Source organism: Muntiacus reevesi, chromosome 7 (assembly GCF_963930625.1).
Source record: "Muntiacus reevesi chromosome 7, mMunRee1.1, whole genome shotgun sequence".
In the NCBI taxonomy this organism is placed as follows: domain Eukaryota; kingdom Metazoa; phylum Chordata; class Mammalia; order Artiodactyla; family Cervidae; genus Muntiacus; species Muntiacus reevesi.
This window is the reverse complement of record NC_089255.1, coordinates 37,059,124-37,081,415: the sequence shown is the minus strand read 5'-3', so window position 1 is coordinate 37,081,415 and position 22,292 is coordinate 37,059,124. Positions and strand designations below refer to the sequence as shown.

The following is a 22,292-nucleotide window of genomic DNA, read 5'->3' as shown; positions in this document are numbered from 1 at the left end:
TTCTCTTCTTTTCTCAGGGAAAATTCAACTTTTGTATTTTGTATACCATTTTGCTATATAGTAGTTTCATTTATCTTGTTAAGTACTTTTAGCTGAAGCCCAGTCAGTTTCAGCTAAAGCATAGTAGATAACACTTGTAGACCTCATTTCTCCAAAAGGGTCCAGGAGGCATTTTTAATTGTCACAACTCGGGGGATGGCACTAACATCTAGTGGATAGAGGCCGGGTTGCTGCTTAACCACCCTATGGTACACAGGACAGTCTCCTGTATTCCCAGCAAATAATTATTCAGTTTAAAATGTCAGTACTGGGGAGGGGGGATCAGGATGGGAACACATGTAAATCCATGGCTGACTCATGTCAATGTATGGCAAAAACCACTATAATATTGTAAAGTAATTAGCCTCCAACTAATAAAAATAAATGGGAAAAATAAATAAATTAATTAAATAAAATAAAATGTCAGTACTGCTGAGGTTTGGAAATCCTGCTGTGAATAGGTTAGTAGATCGTATATATTTTAGGGACTGTTATTAGTCAGTCTTTACTTATTAGCGTTTAAAATTTTAGTTTTAACATTGCCCAATTCCATCGCTTCAACTTTTCTAAATAAATATTTTAAAAATTAATTTTGCACTTTGCACTTGTTTATATTATTGTCAGTTTCCCTGAAAGTATTAAATAAAATTTTATATTTTAAAAGTTTTTATTAAGGAAGAGATTAAGAAAGATTGAATTTAATTTATTCAATAGATATTCATTGAATATTTATCATGTGCCAGGCACTACTCTACATGCTTGGGACATGTCATTATACAAAATAAATTAAAATCCTTTCCCTTATGTTGCTTACATTCTAAGGAATTTTGTCTTTAACCAAGCCACATTTACCAGTGAACAATCAGTGCCTGTAAAATACATCTGTAATTGTAATAGGATAAGATGATGCAGAGAGTGAAGAAAAACTGATCAATTTTTCAGAAAACTAATTTTGGTATATGAGCTGCCAAATCACGTACCAGAAAACTAATTTTGAAGTATAATTTAATAGTTTGAAACCAGGTGAAAGCTCAAAGTAATGAGGATAATTTAGGAAACAAAACCAAACATCCAAACATATACATTCAAATATGGCCAGAAAGAGGCCAACATTATTTGGAATTCAATTTTTAAAGTATTTTCATAAACAATTTGTGTATCATATATGAAATTGATTCACATTATATCATCTTTATACTTTGAGCATCAATGGGAGTCATCTAAATTTTGGCACCTGATTTTTAATCTTTTTCAGAGACTGTGCAATTGATCCAACATGTGTACTCTGTATGGACTGCTTCCAGAATAGTGTTCATAAAAATCATCGTTACAAGGTATGGAAATAGATGCATAAAATCTCTTGATTGGCAGGAGACTGATGGCCAGCTAGTCCAAGTTCCCGATGAGTATTTGAGTTCCTGCTGTAACGCATCTGATGTGTGAACCTTTAGCTCTGGTTAAACATATGTGATGGAGCATCTGCTACCTCAAGAGGCAACCCCTTACAATTTTTTTTAAGTACATCACTTTTATACAAAACAAGCATATTAACAGCTTAAAGAATAACTATAAAGGGAATACCTTTCTAACCACTCCATAGGTCAAGATATGAGTGAGACATTGCCAGCTCTCAGGAGCCTCCTTCTGGATCACCATCCTCTCCCACTTTATGATATAACCTCTCTTCTGTGTTTTGTGATTTAACAGTTTTCTTCATTTTCCTTTTAACTTACACCCAAATCATATTGAATAGTTCCATCTGTTTTTGAATTCTTATAGATGGAGTCATTCTGTACCTTTCTTTTTTTTTTTTTTTAGTGTACCTTTCTTTTGTTGAGTAGCTTTCACTCATCATTATGTGTATGTATATGTGTGTTTGTGTGTATTTATATATGTATATGTTTTGTCCATTTACCTTATAGTGTTTGATAACCCACATTGTCTTTATTCATTGTACTGTATATGGATATGTAGATTGTTTCCCATTTTGGACTATTACTGAATTAAAACAATTTTCCTGTGAACATTCTTATTTGTGTATTTTGGTACAGATGTACAGGAGTTTGTCCAGGATGTATATCTGGAATAGAATTGCTGAGTTCTAGAGTATATCTTAAGTCATAGTGGATAATGTCAGACTTTTCCAAAGTGGTTATACCAATTTGTAAGTTCTTCAGCAGTATATGGAAGTTCCTATGGCTCCACATTCTTGCAAGATTTGGTGTTGCCAACTTTTAAAATTTTGGCCAATCTGGTAGGTGTAGAATAGTATTACATTGTAGTCTTAGTGAGGTTGCCAAGCTTTGGGATTCTGTGGGGCAGTACAATTTCAGAAGACTTTGGGTAAGACATAGGGTTTATAAATTTTTATTTGGCTAAATAAGTTCAATTTTAATTTTAAAAAGAGCACATGAACAGCAACCAAAAAATCCTTACCGTCTCCTATAGTTTTATGAAGAAAAAGAAAATTTAATTCCAAGGAAGTAGGATAATCTCAGGCTAAAAAGCAGGTCTTTAAATTGCATACATGTAGTTCTGTGGAAGAGCTCCTTCCTTCCTTTTCTGATTTTTTCTGTTGACTGGTAAAACTTGTCTGTTAAATTTGGGAACCTCTTCACTAAGCTATCTTTCAGTATTGAAAGCTTACAGTCTACATTGCACCACAAAGCACTCTTTTGTGAAGCATCCTTAAGTTTATCATCTTTAGGTTTTTGCAGAACTCTTCTTATAGAAAGTGCATATACAACTTACTCAGGAATCTTTTTGTTATTAGGAGGATGGACTATTGCATAACTAATAAAAAATTATGTTTATAACCTTTAAAAAATACTACCCTTCAAAAGTGTGTATAAAGAACAGAAGATTTTTGGTGGGGGAATAATTGATATAATCTCGCTGAAATACCTCTTAGATATGGTGAGATTTTTAAAGAAAAGCAGGGGAATGACTAATAAATACAATTCAGATGACAATAACCTCTATGTCAAATGGATGATCACACAGGGAACTTGGCAACAGTATTAATATTTTCCTGGGTTAGATGCTGAATCAGTGGTGTTCACTTCATTATTCTACTTTGTAACTCACCTATGTATTGTGTATATTCTTTTAAAATAACACACAATAAAAGAAAAAAAATGAAGCCATTAAATAAAAGATTAGAAGAAATAAGAAGGGATACGTTTTGCTGCAGAGAAGGGGAAGAAAAGAATAACAGTGGGGATGCAGACCCAAGATCTGATACTGTGTGAAGAAAGCACCAAGAAAAACCTTCAGGCACAAAATAGCGCAGACCAACTTTTGCTGTCCCCAGCGCTGTGGACGCAGTGGGGCTGTCTCACAGAGATGGTATGGGGTCTCTGTCCAGACCTTCTTGAAGACCAAGATCATGCTAATGGCTGCCTTATGGAGTACTCCGTGTTCTCCAAAGTACGTCTTTCATAGCAATCTTAAAGTTCACAGCAGAAGAATTTAAAGTTCACTGTGGAGATCTATGCAGTATTACCCGTGATGGAGTAGGAATAAATCCTGCACTGCTGCACATTTTTTTCTGAAGTATGATTCAGAACTGTGAATTAGGAAGTTCCCTGGTGGTCTACTGGTTAGGATTCAGCGCTTTCACTGCCATGGACTGGGTTCAATCCCTGGTTGGGAACCTGAGATACTGCAAGCCATGAAGCGCACCCCACACCTTCCCCTGCCCCCACAAAAAGAGAACTGCAGATTATTCCTAGAGAATGTGTTGGAAGTTCTGCTACTTGGAACATGTGATTACCTTTCAGAATAAATATTGGTATTGTTGTAAAATTGAAATCAGGCATTTAAAATACCGTGAAAACACCAATAGTTGATGAAATAATGAAAGGTGACTCTCCATCCCTTATTCACACTCTTCATGTGAAGAGGGAAGGCTTCTGCATTGAGAGTGTTATCACCATAGAAGATCATAGTCTTTTATTGCTACCTCATAACACACATAGGTAATTCATTTGGGGTAAATTATCCACCTGTGTTTTATAACTCTTTCTGAGAACATCTGGAAAGTTAAAATTTACTGAATTTTCCTATTTGTCTTTGAGTTAAAAATTTAAAAGGATTGTGGACCAGACATGGCAGTTTGCATGATAGTATCTAACTTACAGGCACAAAAATAGTTGAAAAAAAGAAAGAAAGTGAAGTTGCTCAGTCGTGTCCGACTCTTGGCAACCCCATGGACTGTAGCTTGCCAGGCTCCTCCATCCATGGGATTTTCCAGGCAAGAATACTAGAGTGGGTTGCCACTTCCCTCTCCAGGGGATCTTCCTGACCCAGAGATCAAACCCTGGTCTCCTGCACGGCAGGCAGAGTCTTTACTGTCTGAACCACCAGGGAAGCCCCCCAAAAATGTGTTCATGTGTTCGTATAAATTTTAATTTAATATCAAAGAACCCCAAATTGAATTTTTGATCTGACTCTTTTGTGTAAAATTGCTATCCCACACCAAAGACTTTTTGCTATGATCTTGTAGAATCTAAGATGAGAACTGAAAGTAAAGTAGAAGCATAAAAAAAACAAAACCTTTTTGAGAACAGAGATAAAAATTTGAGCTTGATTACTGTGTGTAATGTGCCCCTTCTTTGTGATATCCAACTTTTCTGTAGTTTATCCCTTAAAAATAAAAACTACAGTAAAGGCACTTCCCTGGTGGTACAGTAGATAAGAATCTGGCTGCCCACACAGGTAATGTGGTTTTGATCCCTGGTCCAGGAGGGTTCCACATGCTGCGGTGCAGCTAAGCCTACACACTAGCGACTCCTGAGCCCACGTGCTGCAACCGCTAAAGCCCGTGCGCCTAGAGCCCATGTTCTGTGGCAACAGAAGCAGCTGCAGTGAGAAAGCCCATGCCGCGCAACTGGAGCGTGGTCCCCGCTTATTACAACATGGAAAGCCTAAGTGCGGCAACAAAGACCCAGCATAACTTAAAACAGATTAACTAAAAACTCCAGTAAGATAAATGAGGTCTGAGAATCTAAGGTATTTAGCATGGTGACTGTAGTTGCTAACACTGTAGTGCTCTGTAATTGAAATTTGTTAGAGTAGCATGTGAACATTCTTACATACATAGAAAAAGGTAAATGTGGAAAACAGGAGAATATACTGAAGCTTGTTCTTTAAAAAAATTTTTCAGTAAACTCTGCATTTTTATCCTCAAAATAAATAAAAACACCCACTATTAAAGATCATTACTATTTTTTTATTTTTTGGCCACTCCATGCAGCATGTGAGATCTTAGTTCTCTGACCAGGGATCAAACCAGTACCCCCTGCACTAGAAGCCCAGATTCTTAATCACTGGACCACCATGTAAGTCCTTCAACAGACATTTGTTGAAATCAAGTGTTAGGATCAAAAGGGCAGATCATAGGAAGTATTAGGATCATAGGCAGGGCTGATATCTAAGATTTAATTATAGAAATAACAATCAGGGTCTATCTTAAGATCAGTTCTACATAATGAGAATTTATATATTGTCTTTGAAATGCAGCAGCATTAAAAAAAATTATTAGGCAGTGCAGTAAAACTTACTTTTTCAAAATTTAAATAATACGGAAGAATACAAATAAAAATTATTTTTGCCTTTCTGTCCTATCATACTTTCTTTGTTAAACTAAACATGATTTAGTACACATCCCTACAGATCTTTAAGTATTTATAAACATATATATTTATATGTTTAGGAGGTATGTTTGTGTGTGTGTGTGTGTGTGTGTGTGTGTGTGTGTGTGTGTGTATAAATGGGATCCTACTATGTACTTTGTTTTGCAACTTTTTTTGGCCTCACTGCGCAGCTTGCAGGATCTCAGTTCCCTGATCAAGGATTGAACCCAGGCCATGGCAGTGAAAGCCCGGAATCCTAACCACTAGGCCAACAGGGAATTCCCTGCAACTTGTTTTTAATTTAATGTATCGTGGAGATAGTTCTATGTTGTTACGTATAATAACTCTTGCCTTGCTTAATTGCTACATGTATTCCTTTGTGGGAGTATGTAATTATATACTTAACCCATCCCTCTTTTCTAGGTAATTACATTGTTTCCAGTTTTACAGTAATAAACCAATAATGCAACATATACATATACCTTTGTTATACACCAATGTATATATTCAAGAGTGCTTGAGACTAGATTCTTAGAGGTATATTTTCTGCCTTGAAGAGTGTGTGCATAAATTTTGATAGCTTTTCCAGATTTTTTTCTGAATTGCTATGTCAGTTTACAGTCCCATTAAAAGGCTATGAGAATGGTCTTTCTCTATATCTGTCCCCAAGTTTATTTAATCAATCTTTTTACTTTTTGCCAATCTATTAGTAGTCAAATTATCTCATTATTTTAATTTGCACTTCTATTACTAGTATTGTGAACATCTTTTCATTTTTTAATTGTATGTTTAACTTCTTCTGTGTAATGCCTATTTCTGTCCTTTATTTTTCTGTTGCTTTTTTCTTACTGCTATGTTATATACTTCACAAATATTATCTTAATGTGCTTGTCTTTAATAGTTTTTCATTTTTAAGTTAGATTTTTAAAGATATAATTGATATACAATAAAATCTACCTTTCTAAGTGTACAGTTCCATGAGTTTTCATAGACACATACAGTTCGGGAACCACCACAGTGTGAAAGTGTTAGTTGCTCAGTCGTGTCCGACTCTCTGTGACCCCATGGATTGTAGTCTGCCAGGCTCCTCTGCCCATAGAATTCTCCAGGAAAGAATACTGGAGTGGGTAGCCATTCTCTTCTCCAGGGGATCTTCCCAGTCTAGGTCTCCTGCATTGTAAGCAGATTCCTAACCATCTAAGCCCCCAGGGAGGCCTACGGTGCTGCTAAAAGACAGCACTCAGTCTGCCGGCACTTTTGGAAAGCTCTGCAGGGGCCGCAGGACTGGGAGAGGTCGGTGTTCACCACAGTGCCAGGGAAGGCTCAAACTACTGCACAGTTGCACTCATTTCACATGCCAGCAAGGTAACGCTCAAAATCCTTCAGTCTAGGCTTCAACAGTACATGAACGTATAATTTACAGATGTACAGTCTGGATTTAGAAAAGGCAGTGGAACCAGACAGAGATCAAATTGCCAACATCTGTTGGATCATAGAAAAAGCAAGGGAATTCCAGAAAAACATCTGCTTCATTGACTATGCTAAAACCTTTGACTGCGTGGATCACAACAAACTGGAAAATTCTTAAAGAGACGGGAATACCAGATTACCTTACCTGCCTCCTGAGAAACCTGTATACAGCTCAAGAAGCAACACTTAGAACCGGACATGGAACAATTGATTGGTTCAGAATTGGGAAAGGAGTATGTCAAGGCTGTATATTGTCACCCTGCTTGTTTAATATATGTAGAGTAAGTCATGCAAAATGCCAGGCTGGATAAATCACAAACTGGAATTAAGATTGCTGGGAGAAATATCAGTAACCTCAGATAAGCAGATGATACCACTCTAAATGGCAGAAAGTGAAAAGGAACTAAAGAGCTTCTTGATGAGGGTGAAAGAGAAGAGTGAAAAAACTGGCTTAAAGCTTAGCATTCAAAAAACTAACAGTCATGGCATCTGGTCCCATCACTTCATGGCAAATAGATGGGAAAAAAGTGGAAACAGTGTCAGATTTTATTTTCTTGGGCTCCAAAGTCACTGTGGACTGTGACTGCAGCCATGAAATTAAAAGACACTTGGCTCCTTGGAAGAAAAGCTATGACAAACCTAGACAGTGTTTTAAAAAGCAGAGACATCACTTTGTTGACAAAGGTCCAGTCTGTATAGTGAAAACTATGGCTTTTCCAGTAGTCATGTACAGCTGTAAGAGTTGGACTGTAAAGACAGCTGAGTGCCGAAGAATTGATGCTTTTGAACTGTGGTGCTGGAGAAGACTTGACAGTCCTTTGGACAGCAGGAAGGTCAAACCAGCCAATCCTAAAAGAATCCAATCATGAATATTTGTTGGAAGGAGTAATGCTGAAGCTCCAGTACTTTGGCCACCTGCTGCAAAGAACCGACCCATTAGAAAAGACCCTGGTGCTGGGAAAGACTGAGGGCAGGAGAAGAAGGGGGCAACAGAGGATGAGATGGTTGGAGGGCATCACTGATTCAATGGACATCAACTTGGGTGATCTCTAGGAGATAGTGAAGGACAGGGAAGCCTGGCATGCTCACGCAATCCATGGAGTCGCAAAGAGTTGGACACGACTTAGCGACTGAACGACAACAAACCACCACAATAATCAAGATATAAAACATTTATATCATTTCCAAAAGTTCTCTAGTGCCCTTTTGCAGGCAGTCCTCTTGCTCACATACCCCTAGCTCCTGGCATTCACTGATCTGTTTTCTGTCCCTATGGTTTCGGCTTTTTAGAATGTCATATAAGTGAAAGCATATACTATGTAGTGTTTCCTGTCTGTTTATTTTCACTTAGTATAATGCCTTTGAGCATCTCTCATGTATCAGCAGTTTGTTTCTTTTTATTGCCTAGTAGTATGCCATTGCATGGAAATGCCACAATATAGTACCTGTTTATCACTTGATGAATACTTATTTCCAGCTTTTAAATAAAGCTACCATGAACATTCAAATACAAGTCTATGCATGGGCATTTGTTTCATTTCCCTTGGTAACCTCAGAATGATATTGCTGGGTCAAAAATTAAGTGTATAAAATCTATTTTCTGTCTTTTAAACTTGATTTATGCTGCCATTTGCCTTAATGACATTTTAATTTATATGTAGTTATGTTTGCCAGAATTTTTTTTAATGCTTCTGTAGTTTATGCCTTGCTTTCATGGCATTCACTATTCTAAAGTTTATACTTTTACTTTGATTTGAAACTATATTTTTAGTAATTATGGATGAGTTTAGCATTCCTCAGTATATAAAATTGATTTGTATATTCTAATTTCTTTTCTTACCTTTATTCTAGTAGCAACATTTGTAGTAATAATTTTTATAGTGCCTTTAGTTCCTTTTTACTCCCTTACTTAACTTTTTATTGTCTAGTTTGTCAATTTTAATGGTATCTTTGCTTTCTTCCTATTACCTACTTAGTAGTTGATAATCTAATGCTTTCTTTTTCCCTTCTCCCATTTTTTTAGTTGTTGTCTTTCTGATTGTGAGGTTGTATAAAGTTTACATTCTTCTATCCATGTATCTTTCAACACCTTTGATTTGTCCTTTTTTAAAAAATTTATTTATTTTTAATTGAAGGGTAATTGCTTAACAGTATGGTGTTGATTTCTCCCAAACATCAACATGATTGATTTGTTCTTAGTTGTTTTTCAGTCGCTAAGTCACGTCCAACTCTTTTTCATCCCCATGGACTGTAGCCTTCCAGGTTCCTCTGTCCATGGGATTTTCCAGGCAAGAATACTGGAGTGGGTTGCCATTCCCTTCTCCTGGGGATCTTCCTGACCCAGGGATTGAACCCATGTCTCATGCATTACAGGAGGATTCTTTACCACTTAACCAATGGGGAAGCCCTTTGATTTGTTCTTAGCACTACAATTACATACATAAAATATTTACCACCTATCCTTTCTCTGAAGTTTCCCCAGTCACTGCTTGGTCAGCTGAGGCTCATCCTCTAAAGTTCAGTAAATTAGTTGATGGGTCAAATACAGTTCACCATCTATTTTTGTATATGACCTGCAAGCTAAGTTTGGTTTTTATTATTTTTTTTTCTTTTGGCCACACCGCAAGCCATGTGGGAACTCAGTTCCCCAACCAAGGATCGAATCCATGCCCCCTGAAGTGGAAGTGCAGAGTCTTAACCTCTGGCCTGCCAGGGAAACCCCTAAGCTGGTTTTTATATTGTGAAAAAGAATAAGAATAATCAGTTCAGTTCAGTTCAGTTCAGTCGCTCAGTTGTGTCTCAGTTGTGTGACTCTTTCTGACCTCATGGACTGCAGCACACCAGGCTTACCTGTCCATCACCAACTCCCGGAGCTTGCTCAGGCTCATGTCTGTCAAGTCGGTGATGCCATCCAATCATCTCATCCTCTGTCGTCCCCTTCTCCTCCTGCCATCAATCTTTCCCAGCATCAGGGTCTTTTCCAGTGAGTCAGTTCTTCACATCAGGTGGCCAAAGTATTGGAGTTTCAGCTTTAGCATCAGTCCTTCCGATGAGTATTCAGGACTGATTTCCTTTAGGATTGACTGGTTTAATCTTGCAGTCCAAGGGACTCTCAATAATATTTCATGATAAATGAAAATTATATGAAATTTACAATTTTAGTGCCTATGAATTCTCATTGGAACGTAGCTATGTTCATTTATTTATTGTCTGTGGCTGCTGCTTCACTACAAAAGTAGAACTGAGTAATTCAAAAGAGATTCCATGGCCTGCAAAGCCTAAAATATTTACTCACTGTTCCTTTATACAGAAAGTTTGCTGATCACTGCTCAGACAGATCCCTCTGGAAGATCATGTGTATACGGTGTTCCTTTAGTTCTGACATGTTCAAAATTGTATTTTTATAGCTTAGCTGTAGATAATATCCTTGGTTTGCTGTTTCTTTTCTTGAAAATGTTGCTCTGCTGTTGTCTTGTTTCATGTATTGTTATTGAGAAGTCTGATGCCAGTCTGATTTTCCTGTGATTATATTATTTCTTCTTTTTGCCTAAAACCTCAGGGCTTTTATCTTTAAAGTCTAATAGTTTTAGGAGGTTATGTTTTGGAGTTGATCATACAAGTTTTTTCTCGGTCTCTCATGGCCCTTTCACTGTGTAGATTAAGCCCTTTTATTTTCAGGAAGCTTTCTTAGATTGTTATCCCTGTTTCATTGTTTTGATTTTTCTTTAGTGACTCTAGTTAAACTCATCTACCTTTCTTAGGCCTATCTTCTATTTCAACCATTTCCCCTCTGACCCTGTATTTCTTTGCTTCATCTTACTTTCATTCTCTGTTTCCCTGCTTTGTTTCAATGCTATTTACTTCTGATACATCATTTTCTTCTTGTTTTTTCCCCTGAGTTCATTCAGGTCTCATTTATTTCTTCTTTTCTGTCCATTTCTGTTTTTAACTTTTGTGTTTATGATTAAAGGCATCTTAATCTGATTAAGGGTTTTTAATGCTTGTTCGAGGATGGATAATTCAGTTTGGAGCATTATATTTTCTTCCAGCTTCATAATTGAGTTTTGGCTCTTATTTACATTTTGGGGCTTTTTTTTCTTTTTGCAATAGTTTTATATGGATATGGTGTACTTTTTTTCTATTTCATTTCATGAATAGTGTTCACAAGTGCTCTCTTCTGTCAGTTTTACCCTCTTCTGTGCAATTTCTTTTATAGATGATATTGGTGATGGTGGTGAAGTGAGGGGAGGGTTTGGCATATCTTGTTTCTATAGGATTCTTAAGCTTTCTTTCTTCCTTCTTTCATTTACTGTCACATTCTATAAGGGGTTACCACCTTTTTAAATGTATTTGATTTTCCTCCAAAAGTAATGCTTCTTGGAGGTGGCCACTTCTGGTCCTGCTCACTTTCAGTCTCGTTCCCTGTGAACTACCAAGCCCCAATCTGTTTTCAGTATTTGTCCCTTAACATTGAGCTTTCTCTTCTGGGATGTGATTTTGTCTGTGCTTGATTTAAGTCCTTTATACCCAAGCCCCAATCTGTTTTCAGTATTTGTCCCTTAACATTGAGCTTTCTCTTCTGGGATGTGATTTTGTCTGTGCTTGATTTAAGTCCTTTATACCCCTCTGTTCACTTTAATGGAGCCTCTTTAGCTTCCCTCCCCTATTGTTTGTATCCACACGCTTGAATTGATAGGCAACAGAAACTCTGATAAAAGAAGTCATTTGAAGGTTGTGGTATTTCTTTTTTTCTTTTTTTTTTTTTGGTTTTAGTGAGTGGTTTTTTTTTTTTCCCCATTTATTTTTATTATTTGGAGGCTAATTACTTTACAATATTGTAGTGGGTATTTCTTTTTTTGACTCCCAGTAATCCTGAAGACATGGGTCACGTGTGGCTCTATTTATTCTCCTTGTTAGTTGTATAGTTTGGAGGGGGGAGATTTGGGGAAGATTCAAATTCAGGTCATTGTCATCCTTCTCTATCTAAGCTACGATATTTTAGATAATTTTTTTACGGGAACCCTCAAAGAAAAAAATGTTGTAATAAGTTTTAGTTGCTGTAGGATATTAATATAGATGAAAATATACATTTCTTAAGTACTTATACTAGTATCATCATAAAGATTTAAAAAGTCTGTTTAATCATAAAATCTACTCAAGCATTCTGGGTGTCATATAGATTTTTTTTTTTTGCACATAACACAATGAGATACCAAGGGAACATTTCATGCAAAGATGGGCTCAATAAAGGACAGAAATGGTAGGGACCTAACAGAAGTAGAAGATCTTAAGAAGAGGTGGCAAGAATACACAGAAAAACTGTACAAAAAAGATCTTCACTACTCATATAATCACGATGGTGTGATCACTCACCTAGAGCCAGACATCCTGGAATGTGAAGTCAAGTGGGCCTCAGAAGCATCACTACGAACAAAGATAGTGGAGGTGATGGAATTCCAGTTGAGCTATTCTAAATCCTGAAAGACAATGCTATAAAAGTACTGCACACACTATGACAGCAAATTTGGAAAACTCAGCAGTGGCCACAGGACTGTAAAAGGTCAGCTTTCATTCCAGTCCTAAAGAAAGGCAATGCCAAAGAATGCTCAAACTACCGCACAATTGTACTCATCTCACATGCTAGTAATGCTCAAAATTCTCCAAGCCAGGCTTCAGCAATATGTAAACCGTGAACTTCCAGATGTTCAAGCTGGTTTTAGAAAAGGCAGAGGGACCAGAGATCAAATTGCCAACATCTGCTGGATCATCAAAAAAGCAAGAGAGTTCCAGAAAAACTTCTATTTCTACGTTATTGACTTTGCCAAAGCCTTTGACTGTGTGGATCACAATAAACTGTGGAAAAAAAAATTTTTTTTTTTAAACTGTGGAAAATTCTTAAAGAGATGGGAATACCAGACCATCTGACCTGCCTCTTGAGAAACCTGTATGAAGGTCAGGAAGAACAGTTAGAACTGGACATGGAACAATAGACTGGTTCCAAATAGGAAAAGGCGTATGTCAAGGCTGTATATTGTCACCCTGCTTATTTAACTTATATGAAGAGTACATTATGAGAAATGCTGGGCTAGAGGAAGCACAGGCTGGAATCAAGATTGCTGGGAGAAATATCAATAACCTCAGATAGGCAGATGATACCACCCTTATGGCAGAAAGTAAAGAACTAAAGAGCCTCTTGATGAAAGTGAAAGAGGAGAGTGAAGAAGTTGACTTAAAGCTCAACATTCAGAAAACTAGTATCATGGCATCCAGTCCCATCACTTCATGGCAAATAGATGGGGAAATAGTGGCTGACTTTGTTCTTCTGGGCTCCAGAATCACTGCAGATGGTGACTGCAGCCATGAAATTAAAAGATGCTTACTCCTTGAAAGTTATGACCAACCTAGACAGCATATTAAAAAGCAGAGACATTACTTTGCCAACAAAGGTCCATCTAGTCAAGGCTATGGTTTTTCCAGTGGTCATGTATGGATGTGAGAGTTGGACTGTAAAGAAAGCTGAGCGCTGAAGAATTGATGCTTTTGAAGTGTGGTGTTGGAGAAGACTCTTGAGAGTCCCCTGCATTGCAAGGAGATCCAACCAGTCCATCCTACAGGAGATCAGTCCTGGGTGTTCATTGGAAGGGCTGATGTTGAAGCTGAAACTCCAGTACTTTGGCCACCGATATGAAGACCCTGATGCTGGGACAGATTGAGGGCAGGAGGAGATGGGAACGACAGAGGATGAGATAGCTGGATGGCATCACAGACTCAATGGACATGGGTTTGGGTGGGCTTCTGGAGTTGGTGACGGACAGGGAGGCCTGACGTGCTGAGGTTCACAGGGTTGCAAAGAGTCGGACCCAACTGAGCGACTAAACTGAACTGAACTGAACGTAATCTGTTTTAAAAACTATTTAAAAACTGAGTATGTTTTTAAAATGTATCCATTTTGAAGGTCTATTTTTGTTGTGATTAAGTATTGAGAATTTTTTTTGTTGTCAAAATATTTTTTTGGTATATATCTATAACATTAAAGGCAATTAAGGTTGAAATAGTAGAAAATATGTATTATTTGAGTTATCTTTATTCTTTGCTTTGTAAAATGTTTTGAAATTAAGACACATTTTTCATTTGTCAGATGCATACTTCTACTGGAGGAGGATTTTGTGACTGTGGGGACACAGAAGCATGGAAAACTGGCCCTTTTTGTATAAGTCATGAACCTGGAAGAGCAGGTACCACAAAAGAGGTAAGAATATTGCTGTTTTTTAATTGTTATTTAAGCTTGATGAAAATAAATAAAAATAAATGTTGTTTGTATGGGTTAAGCTGAATTCCATTGAGAATCCTGATTTTGTGTTCTAATATTTAAATGTAAGGAGTTGTATTTGATTCTAGATGATTTAAAGATTTGATAAACTGATAAAGGTTTGATTCCATATTTCTCTAAAGGAGTGAATTTACACTGAAAAGATGAACTCAGAATACTTGTTTGTTAAGCAGTCAATTTGATAAGTAAGAATAAACAATATATTATCCTAAAAGTGTGAATGGAAGTAGTTGTTATGAAATAGGAAGATATAATGAATTAGAAAACAGTAGAACTGACACATAAATTCCATAATTGCTATTCTTAAAGAAAAAAAAAATCAACGAACATATTATCCACTTTACCTCCTAATCAAGAAAAAAAATGTGAGTAAGCCCAGGTAGAGACAATTAAAAGGAGAATGGGAAAATGACCATAGAACCACAGATAGAGGAGGATTATAAAAGGCTATTTATATGACTCTGTGCAAAGACATTTGAAAATAGATTCTTTTATCCAACAGTATAGTCATAATTTATTCAAAAACAGAAAAAACTTAAACAGTTAATAACCATTGAAGAAATATAAAAAATTGTCACAAGAAAGTACCTCCTAAAAAATGCCATTGGTTTCACAGAAGACTCCTTTTTAAAACTTAAGGAATAAATAGTTTTTGTATTCTTTAAACTGTTCCTGATAACTCTATAACATTGAATATCCCTAGGGTCTGTATTTTGATCTCTTAAGTGCCATTTTCCACTAAAAGAAACCGGGTCTTGTTGTAAAAATACCTGATTCCAGATATGAGTTAGGGAATAGGTGAGGTATGCTGGTGAGGATGCATTTGTGTCAAAAGAACCTAAAACTCAGTTTAAGGATACTTTTGGATACTTTCCCCCAAAGATAGGAAGTAAGGCATATTCTGCTTTGCCACAGTGAATATCCATTCATTAGTGTAATGGACATTCCAGCTGGGGCAGTTAGACAAGAAAAAGAAATAAAAAGCACCCAAATTGGAAAGGAAGAAGTAAAACTCTGTTTGCAGATGATGTGATTTTGTATATAGAAAATCCTAAGGAATCCATTAAAACATTGTTAGAACTAATAAACAAGTTCAGCACAATTGCAGGATATGAGATACAAAAATTACTTGTATTTTATACATTAGTAATGAACAATCCAAAGATAAAATTAAGAAAAAAGAAGTACAAAATTTATTTATTTTGAAAAGATACATGCACCATTATGTTCATGCAGCATTATTTACAGTAGCCAAGGTATTGAATCAACCTAAGTGCTCATCAAGTTTACAAAACTAGCCTCCTTCTTCCTACCTCATGGGGTTCCAGTCTGTTTGTGGTTTTCCCGAGTCATATGGCCTCAGAACACTGAATTTAGTCCTGAACTAACCTGATCTTCTAGGATTTCTTTGGATTTATAGTTAGATTCAAAAAGAAATAGATCATTCAGGCTTGTTATTCCCGCAAGTCTGGATACTCAGGAACAGATTCATGATCTGAATGTGAGAACATACTTAAACTAGCAAATAACTAATCAATTGCCCCCCAAGAGTCCTTTGTGCTTCACATTTGTTTTGTCTCTGCTTTGGTGAATGTGAAATCCATACTCTGCCAGGTGTGTGGCATTGTGCCAGCCATAATAGGGATTTACCAAGTGTAATTAGACCTGGTCAGTACCAATCAGCCTATAGTCCAGGATTTGGCAATATCTCTAAAAGTATGTTTAAGGGAAATTTCTTTCTAGTTCTGTAGTACATTTCTGGGTTTATTATTAAGGTTTTTTTAAAATCGATTTTGATGGTCACCCTGTTGTTCCCTCTAATGGACCTTCTTATTTTCTAAGCTATAAATGATTTATTTAAAAGTTTCTTCCCTACTTACCAGAACTCTTCTGAAGAACTTAGCTTCTGATATAGTATGGAAGTAATAAGTAGATTCTTCTAACTTTTCATTTCAGACTACTTTGATTAAGAATTTAAAGGAAATATTTCTAAAGCTAAAGAAGATAAGAAATAGGAACATAGTGGGTAATGTTGCTCTTAGTACCTTTGGCACTCTTTTTCTCTCTTTCTAGCAAAAGCTTCTGAGTAAAATCTCCAGAGAAAAGGTGACTTTTTTTTTTTTTTTTTTAATTTTTATTTTTCAGTGGGTTTTGTCATACATTGATATGAATCAGCCATAGAGTTACACGAATTCCCCATCCCGGTCTCCCATCCCACCTAAAGGTGACATATTGAAGAGATGGTAGAAATGAAAATAATAAAGCATTGGGGAGTGAGGAAGAATAGGTGCAGAAGAGTAAATGTGTAGATTAATGTTTTGGTCACCACAGAATAAAATACAGTTCGTTAGTATGGTGTATAGCAGGTAGGTATAGTATGGTGTAAAAAATTGAATATTAAAGCCTTCTACTAAATTTCTATTGGATTTTATGTGTGAATGTGTGTGTGTCTAAAGAGCTACTATATTTGTTTTCCTGCTTACTGCTTTGTTTAAACAACTTATTGAGTTTTGATTTGCATACTGTATTTAAAAAGTCACCCATTTAAAGAATATACTTTAGTACGTTTTTGGCATATAGTTTATTTTTATGGCCAAATAATATTCCATTGTGTGGATTATGCATCATTTTATTTATCCATTCATCAGTCTATGGAAATCTAGGTTGTTTCCACTGTTTGGCTATTATGAGAAATGCTGCTATGAGCATTTGTGTGCAAGTTTTTTGTGTGGATATATACTTTTATTTTTCTTGGGTAGATATCTCAGAGTGGAACTGGTGGATCATAAGGTCACTATACTTAACATTTTGAGCATCTCTCAGACTTTTTTTTATACCATCTTACATTTCCATCAGCAGTGTATAGGGTTCAGGTTTCTCCGCATCCTGGCCAACACTTGTTGTCTGCCTTTTTGATAATAGTCACCTTAGCAGGTATGAAGAGGCATCTCACTATGGTTTTGGCTTGCATTTCACTAATGGTTTATGATGCAGAGCAGTTAAATGCATTTTTCTTTTTTTAGCTAATTGGTTTGAACAAACCTATTAAAGAAGTGGTATTCTTTAATGAAATGAACATTTTTTTTCCATGAAAGTCAAAAGACTCGGATGTTAGTGTTGCTTTTTATATCCATTTAGAGGCTCTTTGACCTTGAATGGGATATTTTTTTAAAAATATTTTTTGAAATATTTCTTTATTTATTTTTGGCTGTGCTGGGTCTTTGTCGCTCCAAGCAGGTGTTCTCTAGTTGTGGCAAGCAGGGACAAGTCTCTAGTTGCAGTGCACGGGATTCTCATTGTGGTGACTTCTCTTGTTGCTGCATGTGGGCTCTAGAGCACATGGGATTCCATAGTTGTGGCACATGGGTTTAGTTGCCCCAAGGCATGTGGAATCTTTCCATACTAGGGATCAAACCCATGTCCCCTGCGTTGGCAGGCAGATTCTTTTTTTTTTTTTTTTTTTAATTTTATTTTATTAGTTGGAGGCCAATTACTTCACAACATTTCAGTGGGTTTTGTACATTGACACAAATCAGCCATTGAGTTACACGTATTCCCCATCCCGATCCCCCCTCCCACCTCCCTCTCCACCCGACTCCTCTGGGTCCTCCCAGTGCACCAGGCCCGAGCACTCGTCTCATGCATCCCACCTGGGCTAGTGATCTGATTCACCATAGATAATATACATGCTGTTCTTTTGAAACATCCCACCCTCACCTTCTCCCACGGAGTTCAAAAGTCTGTTCTGTACTTCTGTGTTTCTTTTTCTGTTTTGCATATAGGGTTATCGTTACCGTCTTTCTAAATTCCGTATATATGTGTTAGTATGCTGTAATGTTCTTTATCTTTCTGGCTTACTTCACTCTGTATAATGGGCTCCAGTTTCGTCCATCTCATTAGAACTGATTCAAATGAATTCTTTTTAACGGCTGAGTAATATTCCATGGTGTATATGTACCACAGCTTCCTTATCCATTCATCTGCGGATGGGCATCTAGGCTGCTTCCATGTCCTGGCTATTATAAACAGTGCTGCGATGAACATTGGGGTGCACGTGTCTCTTTCAGATCTGGTTTCCTCGGTGTGTATGCCCAGAAGTGGTATTGCTGGGTCATATGGCAGTTCTATTTCCAGTTTTTTAAGAAATCTCCACACTGTTTTCCATAGTGGCTGTACTAGTTTGCATTCCCACCAACAGTGTAAGAGGGTTCCCTTTTCTCCACACCCTCTCCAGCATTTATTGCTTGTAGACTTTTGGATAGCAGCCATCCTGACTGGCGTGTAATGGTATCTCATTGTGGTTTTGATTTGCATTTCTCTAATAATGAGTGATGTTGAGCATCTTTTCGTGTGTTTGTTAGCCATCTGTATGTCTTCTTTGGAGAAATGTCTGTTTAGTTCTTTGGCCCATTTTTTGATTGGGTCATTTATTTTTCTGGAATTGAGCTTCAGGAGTTGCTTGTATATTTTTGAGATTAATCCTTTGTCTGTTTCTTCATTTGCTATTATTTTCTCCCAATCTGAGGGCTGTCTTTTCACCTTACTTATAGTTTCCTTTGTAGTGCAAAAGCTTTTAAGTTTCATTAGGTCCCATTTGTTTAGTTTTGCTTTTATTTCCAATATTCTGGGAGGTGGGTCATAGAGGATCCTGCTGAGATTTATGTCAGAGAGTGTTTTGCCTATGTTCTCCTCTAGGAGTTTTATAGTTTCTGGTCTTACATTTAGATCTTTAATCCATTTTGAGTTTATTTTTGTGTATGGTGTTAGAAAGTGTTCTAGTTTCATTCTTTTACAAGTGGTTGACCAGTTTTCCCAGCACCACTTGTTAAAGAGGTTGTCTTTTTTCCATTGTATATCCTTGAGCAGGCAGATTCTTAACCACTGGACTACCCAGGAAGTCCTTAGATGGAATCTTTATCTTTTAAATGTCATAAATTTTCTGCCTTAACAGAGTGGCTGTAAGGATCAGTTGGAATAAATTAAATGAGAAATGTTTTCGTAAGCTGTAAGGAATAACCAAACCCTATAACTCGTTGTTCTCTGATATGATTAGTTTACTCAAGCAGAGAAGAATAAGGAAGAGCATCATAAGGGAGGCTTCCATGTTTGCCTCCTTTCCTTTCTGTCATCTGTAGCACCAGCTTGACCACAAGGAATTCAGCTAAACAATGTGAACAGCAACCTCTTGGGCTGAAGTTAAATTCATTCCTGGAGGATGGTGTAAATGAACTCATTAATATTGTTCTTATAAATTAATAACATTATCATTCTCATCCACTTACTTGTATACAACATTGAGAATGTGTTTTTCTACACTTCCTTGCAGAACTTACGCTGTCCGTTGAATGAAGAGGTAATTGCCCAAGCCAGGAAAATATTCCCTTCGGTGATAAAATACATTGTAGAAATGACTATATGGGAAGAAGAAAAAGAACTGCCTCCTGAACTCCAGAAAAGGTGGGGGATTTTTTTAAAGGGGGAAATTTTCACAATGGTTATTTATATTGCAGAATGAGTATTTTAAAAATGTCTTTTGTTTTTATCTACTGCTTTAACTTAACTATCATTGTGAAAATTTTATATAGAGAATTTTTCCAAAGTGTTCATTTATATGAGATGCTCTTCTAAGACATCATACAGAAGTTAAGGCAAAAGAAGGGCTTAATCAGGAGCTTCTAATTTTTAAGAAAAAACATTTTAGGGCTGTTGTTCTAAATGATTTACAAGGACTTAGGAGCCATTCGTCCCAGCAAGGAAGTAAATTGCCCAGTTTGATCCTAACCTGGACAACTTCCAGGTTCCCTGAGAGGTTTGTGAACTAAGGTGGGGACTTTAGAACAGTGAAGCACTTTTCTTGATCAAAAATTTTGATAGTCAGAATAAGGAGATATCCCTTTGTCCTGTGCTTTGGGATCTAGGATTATTTCACATGTAGGGATTTAAGCGTTTTTTTGTTTTTGTTTTTAGCTAAAACCCAGCAATTTCTGACAACCGTAGGTCTTTTAGTGACAGCAATATTGGCTCTTAATTTACAAAAGGCAAAAGAGACTTCCAGACCTGATATGAAATACAGTTTGGGCCCTGTGGGAATTTTTCTACCTGTGTAATATTAGGAGTTTCACAAATCTAAATACAGTTTTTTGAGTTTACTTGGGTTTATTTGTATTATTTTTGGAGAGAGACTTAAGAATTTCAATTTTTAAAGACATTAAATGTATCATTTTGACTTTTACTGGACCATAAATTGCTTGGAAAAATAAAGGTCGTCGGAAATTATGTCCGAAAAAGTTTGAATTTCAAATACATTGATGGCATCAGTTAAATGCTTTAAGAAATTTTGTGTTGCTAAGCTTAATTCTAGCAATCTGCCTGTCTAAAAAGGGTGGGTTGCTTGAATGTGGTCATGTATGTAGACAGCACTGTACTTCAGAGTCACAGATCTGATTTCTCATTCTCATTGTTTGTTGGCTTTGGGACGAAAGAGAAGTCTTTTTGAGTTGGTTATTTCCTAAGCTACAAGAGGCTTGAGAAAAGCTGCCTCTTAGAGTTATGAGGATCAATTGACTATTTAATGGAAGATTATTGTAAACTGTTTAAAACTGGTAGTAGTTTCTGACATTTGTGTAGCTGTAGCCCACAACAACCATTTTCACGTATTTTATAAGGTCCTCACACTCAAATGTAGATATTGCACATCTCTTCTTAGAGATGGAAAAGATACCATCATCTCAGCAAGATTAAATGCTTAAGTGATTTGTCTGAGGTTTCACAGTCAAATGGTAGTGCTGGCACTTAAAATATATACATCTTAAAAAAAAAACTTAAAAGTACTATACAACCAGTATTACTTAAAATAAATAGAAGGTAGAAACAAAAAAAAATAAAAACTAAATGTTAGTAAAATCTTGACTATTTATCATTCCCTGCTTGAAAGTTCTGAGCCTGAGGCTTGTCTCCCTTTGTCACAGTGGGAGATTAGCAAGAGTTATGAATGGTGTTAAAGACATAATGCCACTTAATGAGAATAGCATTTTACTTCTGGAAGTAAGAAAAATTCGGGGATAAACATGAAAAAATTGATACTTTTATCAAAATTTTAAAATTTTATGGCATTATACCACTTAAAATCATCTCCTATATTAGTATTAGAGTGGTACTTTGGAGAAGGAAATGGCAACCCACTCCAGTATTCTTGCCGGGAAAATCCCATGGACAGAGGAGCCTCTTAGGCTGCAATCCATGGGGTCGCAAAGAGTCGGACACAACTGAGTGACTTCACTTTCACTTTTCTCATACATAGGAAACTACGTCGTGCTACTCATCACATGGCATTTTTCATTTTAGCCTGTTTTTCATATTTTCGTTTGCTTATTTGTTGCAGTGTCTGAATATGTATCTTTTTGTTTTAAACAGGGAGAAAAATGATAGATACTACTGTGTCCTTTTCAATGACGAACACCATTCATATGACCATGTCATATACAGTCTACAAAGAGCTCTTGACTGTGAGCTTGCAGAGGCCCAGTTGCATACCACTGCCATAGACAAAGAGGTTCGTGAGTTTTATTTGAATTATTATGCTGTCTTCATCAGCTTCCTGGAATTTGGGTGTTGCCAAGTAGCCCTGTAACCCTTGCCAAGTGCTTTAGTAATGTGTCAGGTACAACCATGCTCTTCGTTTATTCCTTATAGCCTAAGTAAATTGGTTGAAACTTGGTTTTTCTTTGTGTGTATATTACAGTTTAAGTTGACTATAATTTTCCTTTTTTAGTCTAAATAGAAAGTTACTGAATATATTTGGCAAAGAGTAGTTAAGA

At 36.6% G+C, this 22,292-nt stretch overlaps 1 protein-coding gene across 1 annotated transcript in view; it reads left to right on the top strand.

Annotated features, from left to right (window-relative positions):
* Positions 1-22,292, top strand: part of UBR1 (ubiquitin protein ligase E3 component n-recognin 1) — a 137,461-nt gene that overhangs the window by 22,822 nt on the left and 92,347 nt on the right. The window contains exons 3-6 of the mRNA XM_065940397.1: positions 1,295-1,373; positions 14,284-14,394; positions 19,802-19,932; positions 21,889-22,027. Coding sequence (XP_065796469.1) covers positions 1,295-1,373; positions 14,284-14,394; positions 19,802-19,932; positions 21,889-22,027 — 460 coding nt within the window. The remainder of the gene's footprint in view (positions 1-1,294; positions 1,374-14,283; positions 14,395-19,801; positions 19,933-21,888; positions 22,028-22,292) is intronic.